The sequence below is a fragment of the Podarcis muralis genome, chromosome 3 (genome assembly GCF_964188315.1).
Source record: "Podarcis muralis chromosome 3, rPodMur119.hap1.1, whole genome shotgun sequence".
Taxonomy (NCBI): Eukaryota; Metazoa; Chordata; class Lepidosauria; order Squamata; family Lacertidae; genus Podarcis; species Podarcis muralis.
In genome coordinates, this window is record NC_135657.1 from 120952747 (window position 1) to 120967606 (window position 14860).

The window sequence follows — 14860 nt, forward strand, 5'->3', positions numbered from 1 at the left end:
TTATATAGATAGATTTTTATCCAATAGAGTGTGTATTATATATAACAAATGGCTCCAGCTTCTCAATATGTTTGGGTTTCTCTCCACGCACCCTCCGCAACCGAGGACTAGGATTCTTAGAAACAGCCACCTAGTATTTTATGAGAAAATTACAATTGTGTATAAAGGTTATTTACTTTTTTTTAGTGCAACATTTGACAAAGACATTTAATTTTAGTCTGCATTGCTCAGCCTAGTTACAATTTTCATTTCATTTCATTTTAACCTACTGTAACCTATGCATTCTGGTTTTTTGCTGCTGCTTTAAATAAAATTAAATAAATTAGTAGGTGTAAGTTTCCATTTCAATTTTGGTTGAAAAATATGTGCCACATTTGTTTGGACCAGTCCTTTCTCTCTTTCTGAGTAAGATTTAACACATCTCAAGAAGACAGAACACATTTTCCCAGAAAAACGGCCTGTGGAACAGAATGACTCCCTGGAACGGAAAAAAAGATCAGCCTCTCTGGAAGACTGGCAGTCCTACCTGAGAGAACAGTGTGACCCAAATCCGTGCCAAAATGATGGCATTTGTGTAAAACTAAAAGGAAAAACAAGCTGCAGGTATCCTATGCTTTCATGGCATTTTTTTTCTTTCTCATTTATGTGCCACATGATTAGATCACAACAACAACAACAACTTCAAAGGTAGACTCCACCATGGGAGCAGGGCCAGGGTGGGAGAGTGCTAGAGTCCTGTCTACTCAAGTTGCATTCCAGTCTGTTACCTCCAAGGATGTGGACAGGCTGCTTGGACGAGTGAAACCAACCACCTGTATCCTTGATCCTTGCCCTTGGCTTATAAAAGCAAGCCGGGAAGGGCTGGGCGATGGGCTTCGTGGGGTGGTGAATGCTTCTCTCTGTGAGGGAGCCTTCCCAGACCCGCTGAAAGAGGCGGTCATTAAACTGCTTCTTAAAAAAACATCTTTAGAACCGGCCAATTTGGCCAACTATCGCCCAGTCTCCAATCTACCATTCTTGGGCAAGGTGCTTGAGCGGGTGGTTGCCGAACAACTCCAAGCACGCCTGGAGGATGCGGACCATTTGGATCCCTTCCAGTCGGGATTCAGGCCTCATCATGGGACTGAAACTGCCTTGGTTGCACTGGTCGATGAACTTCAGCAGGCTAGGGACAAGGGTGAGAGCTATTTCCTAGCTCTGGATCTCTCAGCTGCCTTTGATACCATCAACCATAACATCCTTCTGGACCATCTAGAGGGGCTGGGAGCTGGGGGCACTGTTATACAGTGGTTCCGCTCCTTCCTCCTGGGTCGTGTCCAGAAAGTGGTGGTGGTGGGGGGTGAGTGTTCAGACTCCTAGGCCCTCACCTGTGAGGTCCCTCAGGGTTCCGTCCTCTCCCCCATGCTTTTTAACATCTATATGAAGCCTCTGGGAGAGATCATTAAGGGGTTTGGGCTGGGTGTTTATCAGTATGATGATACCTAGCTCTATCTCTCTTTCAAATCGGAACCAGTGAAGGCGGTGAAGGTCCTGTGTGAGTGCCTGGAGGTGGTTGGAAGATGGATCACGGCTAACAGATTGAGGTTGAATCCTGACAAGACAGAAGTACTGTTTTGCGGGGACAAGGGGTGGGAAGGTGTAGAGGACTCCCTGGTCCTGAATGCGGTAACTGTGCCCCTGAAGGACCAGGTGCGCAGCCTGGGAGTCATTTTGGACTCACAGCTGTCCATGGAAGCGCAAGTCCATTCTGTGTCCAGGGCAGCTGTCTATCAGCTCCACCTGGTACGCAGGATGAGACCCTCCCTGCCCGCAGACTGTCTGGCCAGAGTGGTGCATGCTCTGGTTATCTCCCTCTTGGACTACTGCAATGCGCTATATGTGGGGCTACCTTTGAAGGTGACCCAGAAACTACAACTAATCCAGAATGCGGCAGCTAGACTGGTGACTGGAAGTGGCCGCCGAGACCACATAACACTGGTCTAGAAAGACCTACATTGCCTCCCAGCACGTTTCCGAGCACAATTCAAAGTGTTGGTTCTGATCTTTAAAGCCCTAAATGGCTTCAGCCTAGTATACTCAAAGGAGCGTCTCCACCCCCATTGTTCACTGAGGTCCAGCTCTGAGGGCCTTCTGGCGGTTCCCTCACTGCGAGAAGTGAGGTTACAGGGAACCAGGCAGAGGGCCTTCTCAGTAGTGGCACCCTCCCTGTGGAACGCCCCCCATCAGATATCAAGGAAATAAACAACTACCTGACTTTCAGAAGACATCTGAAGGCAGCCCTGTTTAGGGAAGTTTTTAATGTTTGATGTTTTCTTGTGTTTTTAATATTCTCTTGGGAGTTGCCCAGAGTAACTGTGGAAACCCAGCCAGATGGACAGGGTATAAATAATATTATATCATCATCGTCATCATCATCTGTTTTGCCTTTGCTTTTCTTGCAAAAATTCCAGCCCATTGATGTTGCACTTGGATAGGGAAGGGACTTTGTGCCAGAGTGCCTCACCTTTCTTTGAGGGCTGCACTGAGCCATGGTCCTCTCTCCAAGAGCTGCAAGTCAAGTGGGCATAGCCAAAGTATAAAACTGAGCATGGCCAAAAGAAATGTATTATTATTATAATTACTACTACTACTACTACTACTACTATTATACAAATTTGGGCAGAAAATTTGGGCACAAAAGCCATTTGTACTGCAGCAAGGGGACGCATGGTCAGTAAAAAGCAACAATTAATTTAATTTTTTTTAAATTTTTTTATTAAGGAATGAAGGAAGAGTCCCAAAACTCCTTTTAGTATCACAAAGGGGATCTATTGTAGCAGCCTGTTAAAAAAAAAGAATTGCAGGGACCATTGGGGTGGCACATAAAACTTTGTGGCATCACAGGAACAGTCAATCATTTAAGGGGGTTTCTTAATTACAAATTTATAGGGGTCTTTGCAAACACACCAAAAGACTTGGCGGGGGCTCAGTTACAGCCCCTGGGGTGCCAGTTAGCCCCCCCCCCCATGCAGAGGAAGGCTACTCTGTGTGTGCTTTGGAAGCATAGGTACAGCTTTTCTCCATGAAGCAATGTCAACAGAAGCTACACCTGTTGAATTTTCTCCTACCTGAGATCTACAGATGAAGGGTGGTATATAAATTTAATAAACAATAACAGTAATAAATAGCATGCAGCTATTAAAGGCCCTGGAACACCACCCGTCAAGCTCTTAATTTAGCATTTACCTCTGTCCCTAAAATCTTGGCAGTCTTTGAAGCGGGCCAACATGGGCAATGGCAGTCTGGTTGCTCTGAACATGGAGACATGCATTGGGTCACAGCTCAGATTGGGATTATGGTGGTGACACATTTTCTGGGCTGGGCTTTAAGACTAATAAGGGGCAGGGAGGCTAACCTTTCCTTCAGGCAACGAAGCAGCTCCAAACTACCTTCCACTGGGAATTCCTGAACTCACATCAATGTTCAAAGAAGCCTCCTGTTTACAACCCAAGCTCCAAAATAGACATTTTCCCTTCTTCTGTTTACAGGTGTGCTACAAGCTGCCTCTTCTTCTACACAGGAGTGAGATGCCAGGTGACACATGTCCACTGGAACACCCTTGGTCTGTTAGCTGCTGGAGCTGTAGCACTAACCATAGTTACGATTTCCTTATTAGTTAGGCAATAGTCTTCCTTTTTCCAGAGTGTAGTTTTACAGTGATTTCATACTTTCCGTGAATTTTGTTGTAATTCCAACTCACCTGAACTCGATCATCTGAATTATGTGAAAGTGATAACATGATCACCTCCTGTCACCTCAGTCATGTGCTCCAAAACTGGAGGCCAAACAGGGAAGTGATAGAAGGTCCCGACTCCTTGTCTTGGTTTAACTTGACATAACAGATAACTGCCCTTAGAATCTCAATGGAGCATTAAGCATGACTATGGCCTCTGTTGGAGTTCTGTTGATTTCATTGTGCAAGCAGAGTCTGTGGAGATGCGAGCAGATATTATGTGCCTGGTTTAAAAGGCGGAGGAGACCTCTTCAAAGTTGGCTTTGCATTCTTAGAGCGTTTGCACTGCACAGTTCTATTCCAGGCATAGGAATGTTGCAGTATCCTTTCTCCTTTCCTCCTAAAATGCTTTGCTGTTGGTTTTTATGGGTGTGTAGTCCTCAGCACCAAAGACAATGGGGAAAGGTTACTTGTGAATTACTGTTAACTCCAGATTAAAGTTGTGACACAATGTGTGGTACAATAGTTATCTATAGAATGCCAAAGGAATGAAACTGAGTTTCAAACTGAGTACTAGGGATGAAAAAGGTGCCTAGCTCAGCGGTAGAACTTCTGCTCTGCATGTAGAAGGCTTCATCGCCACAGCATCTCTTAGCAGAGCAATGTGAGACCCTTGCCTGAAACCCTAGCGAGCCGCTGCCGGTCCATGTGGACAGCACTGGGCAGTACGGACCAGTGGTCTGACTCATTAGAATGCAGCTTCCTATCATTACAGAAATGGATTCATAAGTTAAAGGCACCTTTTTTAGGTTTTCATCCTTTAAAAAGCTTGCTTTATTTCTGGTTTGCTTTGCTTAAAAACACACTCTGCTTCTCAAACCTTAAGCTTTGCGACGTGGGTGTGACCCACTTAGAAATAAGCTGCCTGAGCAGCTGTCGTGGAGGCCCTGGACGTTCTGGCATGAGAAAAGTTCACAAGGAGATAGAAGTCACACAGTGTTTCCAGTATGCCTCCAGTTTGGACCAGGAATACAGAGTAGAATAATAATGTTTTCTGGACTCCTACTCCGTCTTGTCTAGTGCCAGTTAAGAGCCATCTCTGAATTTATCTGTGGAACTGACTGTTCTGGCATGTAGAACGGAACCACCTGAAGCAGCTTCTCCTGTGAACTGCACACCTCAAGGGGAAACTGCTGGCATGAAACAAAAGCTGGCAAGTAGCAATTCAGCAACTATCTATAGTTGCTGTTTTAAAAGAAATGGTTAACGGAGGGCAAGGTGTTTGTTTAAACGTGGTGCAAGCACCTTTTATTAAGTATGACCATAAATAAATATATATTTACATGTTTACAGAAAAATTTGAAATTTCCCCTTCATTTTAGTAAAGCAAGGTGTATAACTGGAAATTGTTCTCTACTATAAAAGTAAAGTGCTTTATAGAGGGCAGTTTACACAACTGACATGATAGTCCTAGTACTCTTTCTTAAGCAGAAGTCCTACTTCATTCAACTTCACTCTTTCCTGTGCAGGTCAGTGTAGCCTTGTCTCCTGGTGTCCCATCGGCCCTTGTGGCCCCACAGGAATCCCCTCCCTCGCCCCCTCAAGGCCTCAAAGCCAGTGTGGTGTCGTGGTTAAGAGCAGTAGATTCGTAATCTGGGGAACCGGGTTCGCGTCTCCGCTCCTCCACCTGCAGCTGCTGGGTGACCTTGGGCCGCTCACACTTCTCTGAAGTCTCTCAGCCCCACTCACCTCACAGAGTGTTTGTTGTGGGGGAGGAAGGGAAAGGAGAATGTGAGCCGCTTTGAGACTCCCTAGGGTAGTGATAAAGCGGGATACAAAGCCTGTGCTGCCCAGCACCTGTGGCCTTTGGGCAGTGCCAGGCGCCCCTTTGGAAACCGGAGGGAGTGAGGAGAGAGGGGATGAGCTGGGGAGGGGAAGAGGGGAAGCCACAGAGCCCAGGGGGGATTTCTTTCCATAAAATGCCACTGCAGGGGGCTCTACACTGTGTGGTGGTGGTGGGGCTTAATGGTAGTGCAAATTACAATCCAGACTGAGACTCCAACAGGGAGCAAAAGGTGAAAACACATTATGCCCCACGTATGAGGGTCCTGATGCACATCAGCCCCTTGGGCCTGCCATTTAGTGCTGAAAGCAGCCCAATTCATTTCAGTCAGAACATGTTTCACATTTTTCAATTGGCTGTTGCAATGCAAATTGCTGGGGTTTGTCTGTGGTGTGTCCGTGTTTCCACATGCGTATCTGAACATCAGTTTTCTTCCAGTGAAGTTGGTATTTTATTGTGCTTTGTGAGAACAAATGCATTGTTTGGCTCAAACTTAACTGTGTTAGCTTCTTGAGCAATTTACTTGGGCTTTGTACTAGCAAGGCCCTCACAACCACCATTTTGTAGGAGGGCCCACAACAGTTTTTCTGATTTTCCACATGTGCCTATATGTATGAAAAGTTTGGGCGGTCTTACTTCAAACATTGCAAAAAGCACAAAAAACAAACCCACCCAGAAATGCTACAATCCAGCAAGGAACTCGTTTGAGGTGCCTGGATACCTACTTTGCTGTGCTGTATCTCTCACTCTGCCCTGAAAGCCAGAGTGCCCAGTTGCTCTGGCACATCTCCTGGTCCCATGACTGCAACAGGGCTGGGGAAAACACGACATGTGCTGAAGGATTAGCGGGGCTCTGGCACAAGACGGCATTCAGATTCTTACGGCGTTGGGACCCTCATCACTGAATTTCTTCTAGCAATCAAGCAGATATTATAATTAACTTTCCAGACAGTGCATGGTATATCAAAGAAATATTTTGTTAAACTAATACGCCACAGTTCTTTACAGCCTATACGAAGTCCATGCTTCTTGCCACATCAGGGGAAAGAGCCCAGAGGTCTTCCAAGCTTCTCAGTTTAGCAAAGAATATGCCTTTGAAGTGCTTTCAGAAGCTGAAGATGATGCTGGTTCTGTAGAAGAGACTTGATATTTTCCTGCAGGACAGAAAGGCAAAGTAATGTTCAAAAAATGTTGTTTCATTATTGGACATGTAAATCACACACACAAACCCCTGCTCTGCCACTGTCAATGTGGCTGGCTGTTGCCAGAAAGCGCTCTCCTTCCTTGTTTAAGAGAACACAGCATAAAGTTAAACATTACTGCTTGAACTGTGTGCAGGAATAAACCACATTCAATTGTACTGCAGTCGCCATCGGTTTCCTTGCCGTGTACAGTATGCTTTGTCCTTTCTATCCTCCAAAGCCATATTCACAGAGGAGGGGGCTATCAGTGGCCCCCTAGCCAGGACGGCTCGGCTCTGCCTGCACAGATGGAGACAGCAATGCTCCTGCACACCACTTGCTGGAAACCAGGGGAGGGGAGGGAGCTGCTCTTGGGCTCCTGTTTTGCTCCCTGGTTTCCCACAGGCATCTAGTGGGCCACGTGGCAATAGGATGCTGGACTAGCTGGGCAGGGCCTCATCCAGCAGACTCCCACCTTATGCCTGGCTGAAGGGTGGCTTCGATTAAGGCAGAGCTGTCCCTCTGCTCAGCTCTGGAATGGGGCCAGGGTCCCCGCAGACACAGGAAGACCCTGAAATGGGGGGCAGGTCTTGGGGTAGAGAGAGGATGGCGCTGATCCAGCCTGGGATATGCTGGATTGCAAGTCTGTCTCGCTGCTGTTGAGTGGCAGCATTTGACCTGATCTGTGTCCAGACTCAAGCTCATGCGGCCACCGGGGTCTGTTTAGAGGCCAGGCCCCCTCCCCTTCCTCACTGTCTGCTGCCACTGCAGATACAGTGGTGCCCTCTAAGGGTGGGAGTTTGGATTGCACCCTTATTCTGGCAAGAGGGGTTGGGCTGAGCTGTTGAAGGCCATCCAAGACAATGTTGTACGTGGGTCTCCATTGTTGAAGTGCAGCCTTTTAGGCACTGCTATCGCAGAGGCCCCCAACTGCTTTTGGAGGCTGATGGTAACCATGCTTGGAAAGCGCCTTCCCCTCTTAATGAACTGCACCATCAGGGCATCACTTCCAGCAAGCAATGCTTTGCGCATCTGGCTTCTACGGCATATCCGGCTTGTTGATGTTTTAGCACAGCAATTGGCCTTGCAGTGCCTTGAAATGGCATGAATCTGAAGGCCCAACATACAGAAGGACATTTGAAATTGTACAAGGAAGTTGGTTGCTGATTACATACTGTACCTGTTTTGCCAAACCAGTTGTTTAAAGTTTTTGAGAATGGAGAACTGATGGAAAGCATAGGCGCTGACATGCCTTGGGATGTTGACTGTAAGACACAAGCACATATTAGTGAAGAGCAAGCAGCATTTTCTATAGGACAGGCTTTTATTTCGTCTTAGCTTTAATCTGGCAATTGTAGAAAACCTCAAACTTAAGACTAAGTTAACTAACTTAAAACTAAGGATTGTCAAATTGAGCCCTGAACCAAATCAGGGGGCCCTTGCACAGTCCTAGTGCAAACCATAAGCACAGATAGAAAAGTGTTGGAGATAGCAAACATGTCCCTTGCACCAGAGTATGTATGGCAGAACCATATGGACCACGGAGGGCAGCTGCACTTTTAGCCCCACCCCAAACTTTGTGTTCCTCCCTTTAACTATTCCCCATGGTGCATATGTATCCTGACAAAGTCCAAGGGTCCTGGCCACATGCAGCCCCCGCACACAAACAGGAATTTGCACACAGAGCTTTCTATACAACCAAAGAAAAAGGATCCAACATTGTCTGAAAGCAGCCCCCCCCCCCCCCCCGCACACTGGGGGCTGCCAACAGGGCATTTAAAGTTGTCGTGGTGCTCAGAAAGGCCTTCATTGGCACCCCAGGGCAGGAGGGCCACTCTGAGCTTGCTAGCTTTCTTTTAAGTATTTAGCAATCTTAGGAAGTTATCAAACAAAACTTGCAGGTCCTCTTCAAGGCAATTTCTGTGAAATGAGACATACTGGCTGCTCCAAGTTGCTCAAGAGTCCTCAAGAGCTGCTAATTTCTCCCCAACTGTAGTGAACGCTTCCTGCTTTTGTCTTACTTTCAAGTTCTTGGACCCTACATTGCTTGCCCTTCCTTTCCCCTAGATGCTAGGATGCATCTTCCATGGGGTGGGTTTGTCTGAGATCAGGTAGTCCCTAGGAGTTATTTCCTGCAAGAACTGCTACACAAGTGTGAATGAATGCTGAATAATCACCCTTCCCCCACTCCCCCAACAAATGTAAATACTTTACAAAAAATGCTAAGGCACATCTCCTGCTTTGTTGTTGTTTAGTCGTTTAGTCGTGTCCGACTCTTCGTGACCCCATGGACCAGAGCACGCCAGGCACTCCTGTCTTCCACTGCCTGCCGCAGTTTGGTCAGACTCATGTTTGCAGCTTCGAGAACACTGTCCAACCATCTTGTCCTCTGTCGTCCCCTTCTCCTTGTGCCCTCCATCTTTCCCAACATCAGGGTCTTTTCCAGGGAGTCTTCTCTTCTCATGAGGTGGCCAAAGTACTGGAGCCTCAGCTTCACGATCTGTCCTTCCAGTGAGCACTCAGGGCTGATTTCCTCCAGAATGGATGCGTTTGATCTTCTTGCAGTCCATGGGACTCTCAAGAGTCTCCTCCAGCACCATGATTCAAAAGCATCAATTCTTCAACGATCAGCCTTCTTTATGGTCCAGCTTTCACTTCCATACATCACTACTGGGAAAACCATGGCTTTAACTATACGGACTTTTGTTGGCAAGTTGATGTCTCTGCTTTTTAAGATGCTGTCTAGGTTTGCCATCGCCTTTCTCCCAAGGAGCAGGCGTCTTTTAATTTCGTGGCTGCTGTCACCATCTGCAGTGATCATGGAGCACAAGAAAGTAAAATCTCTCACTGCCTCCATTTCTTCCCCTTCTATTTGCCAGGAGGTGATGGGCCCAGTGGCCATGATCTTCGTTTTTTTGATGTTGAGCTTCAGACCGTATTTTGCGCTCTCCTCTTTCACCCTCATTAAAAGGTTCTTTAATTCCTCTTCACTTTCTGCCATCAAGGTTGTGTCATCTGCATATCTGAGGTTGTTGATATTTCTTCCGGCGATCTTAATTCCGGCTTGGGATTCATCCAGCCCAGCCTTTCGCATGATGAATTCTGCATATAAGTTAAATAAGCAGGGAGACAATATACAGCCTTGTCGTACTCCTTTCCCAATTTTGAACCAATCAGTTGTTCCATATCCAGTTCTAACTGTAGCTTCTTGTCCCACATAGAGATTTCTCAGGAGACAGATGAGGTGATCAGGCACTCCCATTTCTTTAAGAACTTGCCATAGTTTGCTGTGGTCGACACAATCAAAGGCTTTTGCGTAGTCAATGAAGCAGAAGTAGATGTTTTTCTGGAACTCTCTAGCTTTCTCCATAATCCAGCACACGTTTGCAATTTGATCTCTGGTTCCTCTGCCCCTGCGAAATCCAGCTTGCACTTCTGGGAGTTCTCGGTCGACATACTGCTTGACCCTGCCTTGTAGAATTTTAAGCATAACCTTGCTAGCATGTGAAATGAGTGCAATTGTGCAGTAGTTGGAGCATTCTTTGGCACTGCCCTTCTTTGGGATTGGGATGTAGACTGATCTTCTCCAATCCTCTGGCCACTGCTGAGTGTTCCAAACCTGCTGGTATATTGAGTGTAGCACCTTAACAGCATCATCTTTTAAAATTTTAAATAGTACAGCTGGAATGTCATCACTTCCACTGGTCTTGTTATTTGCAGTGCTTTCTAAGGCCCATTTGACTTCACTCTCCAGGATGTCTGGCTCAAGGTCAGCAACCACACTACCTGGGGTGTACGAGCCATCCATATCTTTCTGGTATAATTCCTCTGTGTATTCTTGCCACCTCTTCTTGATGTCTTCTGCTTCTGTTAGGTCCTGCTATGTAGGAGCTAAATTAAGAATTCACCATATAGGTAACTCACAGTGCAATGGCATGCATGTTTACTCAGGGATGCTGAATAGTAGCCTAGCCTTTGGTTTAGGGTTAGCATGGGGCGGGGGAATTAGGTTCTTATGCTTTTAGCGGCTGTATGGCAGGCAGAAATTCAACAGATCAAGCCTTTTTTAGTAAGGAAATACAACTATGAGAAAAGTTTCTCCATGACAGTACGCTCTCTAATCGTGTGTTATGCCATACCCGCACAGCAGCCATCCAAATGTTGCCACTGATTCAAAAAGGTTAGCAGCCCCTGCTGTAAATCATTATGCCTTAAACATAAGAAAGACAGTCCATTACAAAATCCTGTTTGATGAGGATGGTGTTGATGGTGATATGTTTTTTCCATTCCCTCATTCCCTCCCTTTTCCTTATTGTGAACAGTTTCAAACACATACTATTTATAAAGGTTGATAAAATAAAGGTTTTCTCATTCATTGTTGAGGGATTAAAATCAGAGAGAGTCTATTAAAAATTAGGCAGAGTACAAGATTTAAAACAATGCTTCCATTAGCAGTGGATATCTTCTGCAATTAGAAGGGCACCTTTGGCTCCAACCCACTATTTATTCCTGGAAATAATACTACCTTTGTGTGTTGTGAACTCCAGCTGGAGAGGGAACACTTTTTCCACAGAGCTTCCCATACCTGCACATTTGAAACAGAGAAAAGCCAATATCAAATAATCTCTGCAATTCAATCTAATAAAATAAAGCTTTAATATTTTAAAATTAATTTCCTACCGTTCTATCTGAGAGGATTCCAAGCAGCAGAATGAATAATCCCTGCAAAATATTTTCATATTAATATTATACACATTTGTAAAACGGCACCCTAGATGCCTGAATCTAAAGGCCAAAGGATCTCTCTAATGTAATTCCAAAGAAAGAACAGCATTTCTGAACACTGATTGCCAAAGTGTATGGGGGAAAACATGGAGCCTAGGAGAAAAATAAGCGAGAAGTTTTGGATAACATTCTGGGGATTACAAACTAATCCTGATAACAAGCTTCAAAAGCTCAACAAGCAACATACTGGGGAAAGAGACCTCACATTGCAATCCTATGTGTTTCCTACTGAGTTCAATGAGACTTAGTCCCTGTTAAGTGGGATCAGAATTGTAGTATAACAGACCCTCCAAGTACCCCTATTTTTCCAGGGTCAGTTCCAGTTTCTGATTTGATCCTGGAATGAGACCTCCCCAGGTATAGCGCAGTATATTAAACAAACAAAAACAAACAAACACATATATAATGGAACAATGAATCTTTCACAAACATTTGCTCCGCATGCAATTCTGGATTCAATCTAGAGGTGACTTTGAACTCACAGTCACAGGTGCTAATTTAGGATCAGGGCTGGCACTACAGTGCTTTGATCTCAGCATTTCTCAGGTCAGGAAATATATACTTATAGTAAGTTTAATAGGAATATGTCCAGGAGAAACAGGCCTGGGTCATAGGTCATGTGATGGCACAGGCTCTAGGAAAGGAGACTGCAGCCCCTTCACTCCTCCTGGGTTGTGTCAACAGGAGTGTGTGAAGCTGCACTTACATTGCTAGCAAAGTCTATTCAAACTCCTGAAGGGGGGGGCAAGGTAAGGGGGGGAGCAGTCTAAGACACAGAGCAAGAAAGATAGGGCAGGTTCAGTTAAGGGCTCACTATCACAGTATCCCACCAGATTTTAGCCATTTCCTCTCTAGGATGGGCAAGAGGAGAACGGGGCCAGGCTTAGCACAGAAGTCCAAATTCAGTGAGATCGCTAGACTCTTACCGCATGGAAAGTAACTATATGAATCACCTCCTCGTGTGTACAGTGGTACTGAGGAGTCCCAAGAAATGTTGACAATATTTTTTTATCAGTTAAGCATAGCAAACAGCTAGTATCTTTTATCTACTTACCTGAAAAGCATTGAAAAGAGTAAATAAGTAGTGGAATGCTCTAGGGCTTCCAGGGATAACTGTAGCAAGACCAAATAACCAGGTGAGGCCTAAGAGTGATGTCAGAACACCGATACACTTGGTGATGCGATACAATGAGCTCTTTTCTTTATTTATTGATTTTTCGCCGATGGAACGTCTTTGCATTTTTGCTATGACCACAATGGTAACAATCACATTGACAGCGACAATGATCATGGCAGGAATGACTAAGGCCAAGAGAGCTCTACTCTCATCCCAGTTGAGTAAACAGACCTTTTTTCTTGTGTAATGTGGGTGGGTGCTGCTTACGGTGATAGCAGATATAGCTAGTGGGCAAAAGTATCCCAAGCAGAAGCTAAGAGCTTTCATGATGGTCTTGCTTGCATTATGTACGATAAAGACTATGTGGTAGAACACCATGAGGCCCAAGGTTAGCATCCAAAAGAAGACACAGAGGTAGAAAAACTGAACAAAGAATGCTGCTGTTATGCAGAGCCAGGCCTGGTCCATTTTTGTGTTTGTGTCATGCATTGCTGCTACCACAATGAACCAGACGTCTGCAATCAGGAGAGAAATCACTATGTTCAGTATGCAAACATGGCGCATGTAGGATATTCTTGCTTTGGTCACTGATTTCCACACGACAAATTCTATGCCAATGCAGGCCACCAGGCTCAATATAGAAATGCTCACACCAATGTAAGACATGTAATCCAACGTGTCCCATGGATCGTGACTGGGAGACATCAAAATGGAGAATGAAGTCAAGTGATTACAGGAGCAAATGACATTGTCCCCATTCTCTGTGCTTTCACAGCCAGTACTGTCCCAACCTCCACCATCTTCTGAGAAGCTGAAATTCCAAAATACACATCGAGGATTTTTCAGGGTCTTGTTATCCTTCGTAAATGTCATAATGATCCTGAAATCTTCACTCAGATTGCTGTTGGCATTGATTAGTGTTGTTATCACCAAACCATTTACTATGAATGCATCCATCTTCTTATACTGTGGAATAATAGGCCCCAAAGATGAGTAAGCCACACTGATGATGGTGAAGATGGAGTCTCCAGTTATATTTTTTGCTTCGTTAATTAGCACACTACCACTGAGGTTTGAGGGCTTGGAGAATGTAAAGCTCTCGTCGTAGTCTGAAACCTTGCTTTTGTCAATGACCACACCCTTGAGCTGGAGGTTGTCATAGCTGATGGAAGGAATAGAATTGTTAATAGGTTGAAGGGAGTCAGAAAATTGCTCCACTGAAGCCAGTAATTGAGAAGTTCCATTCGCAAAATCCTTCCAAGTTTTTGTTGGACTGCTGATAACCATGTCTACTGTGGATAAAAAATTCTGCAATAATAAGAGAATAAAGAGATATTACTAAAGTCCAGTAACAAAATTATCAGTGTGCATTAGAAATTCCAATCCCTTTTCATTTAACACTAATCCACCTACCAACTTATTATTATTATTATTATTATTATTATTATTATTATTATTAATTGAATTTATATATCACCCTTCATTCAAAGTTCACAGGGTAGTTTACAATATATAAATCCCAAAATACATAACATAAGAACAAGCAAAACAATAACCCAGCCGCCCACCCTCTCGTTTTAAAGGCCATAGATTGTTTCACTAGCCATTTGGAAGGTCAAATGGTTGAAAGCTCAAGCTCCTCTCATATTTCAAATACATTATTAGATACAGATACTGATTTTATCATATTGTGATGCTGTCATATCCAACAGTCAATCAACCTGTAACATCCACAGCAAGCCATGAGGCTGTGCTGCAGAACAGTCTGAGGTCCTGCACAGGTATTTGTTTCATGGTAGAAACTGAAACTTTGCCTCAGTTTGCTCATTATTATTTAGGAAAAGTATAGTTCTTGATTTAACTTCTGTAAGAATTATTGGAACAAACTCTTGATATTTCCACATTGATCCTGATGATTTCTCATTTTCTTCTTTCCTGATCTACTCTGCCATGCTCTTGTGAACAGGTGTGTGAATCTGAACTTATTCCTATGGTTTATCTAATAGCATTGAAATAAAAGCTTGACATAACTGAAATATGACATGAGATTCTCCACCACGAACCTTCCTTGACCTTGGTACAAACCTGGTACCAGCCTCATCTCAAAACATGTCCTAAAGCAGTGTTTCCCAACCGGTGTTCCGCGGCACACGAGTGTGCCGTGAGACGTTGCCTCGTGTGCCGCGAGATGCCTGGAGGGAGGCGGGCGAGTCGGGCGGCGA

At 44.8% G+C, this 14860-nt stretch overlaps 2 protein-coding genes across 11 annotated transcripts in view; one reads left to right on the plus strand and one right to left on the minus strand.

The window, feature by feature from the left end:
* The window catches only part of MEP1A (meprin A subunit alpha), a 37591-nt gene extending 30676 nt beyond the window's left edge, over nt 1-6915 (plus strand). For 4 of the 5 annotated variants that reach the window (XM_077926620.1, XM_028721833.2, XM_028721832.2 and 1 more), the window contains 2 exons: nt 411-603; nt 3528-6915. In XM_077926620.1, coding sequence (XP_077782746.1) covers nt 411-603; nt 3528-3666 — 332 coding nt within the window. In that variant the 3' untranslated portion in view covers nt 3667-6915. The remainder of the gene's footprint in view (nt 1-410; nt 604-3527) is intronic. The other variant, XM_028721837.2, reaches the window with a different exon arrangement.
* ADGRF5 (adhesion G protein-coupled receptor F5) overlaps nt 4994-14860 on the minus strand; it is a 53676-nt gene continuing 43809 nt past the window's right edge. For all 6 annotated transcript variants that reach the window (XM_028721831.2, XM_028721828.2, XM_028721830.2 and 3 more), the window contains 5 exons: nt 12576-13946; nt 11417-11458; nt 11262-11321; nt 7917-8001; nt 4994-6709 (listed from right to left, as the gene is read on the minus strand). In XM_028721831.2, coding sequence (XP_028577664.2) covers nt 6627-6709; nt 7917-8001; nt 11262-11321; nt 11417-11458; nt 12576-13946 — 1641 coding nt within the window. In that variant the 3' untranslated portion in view covers nt 4994-6626. The remainder of the gene's footprint in view (nt 6710-7916; nt 8002-11261; nt 11322-11416; nt 11459-12575; nt 13947-14860) is intronic.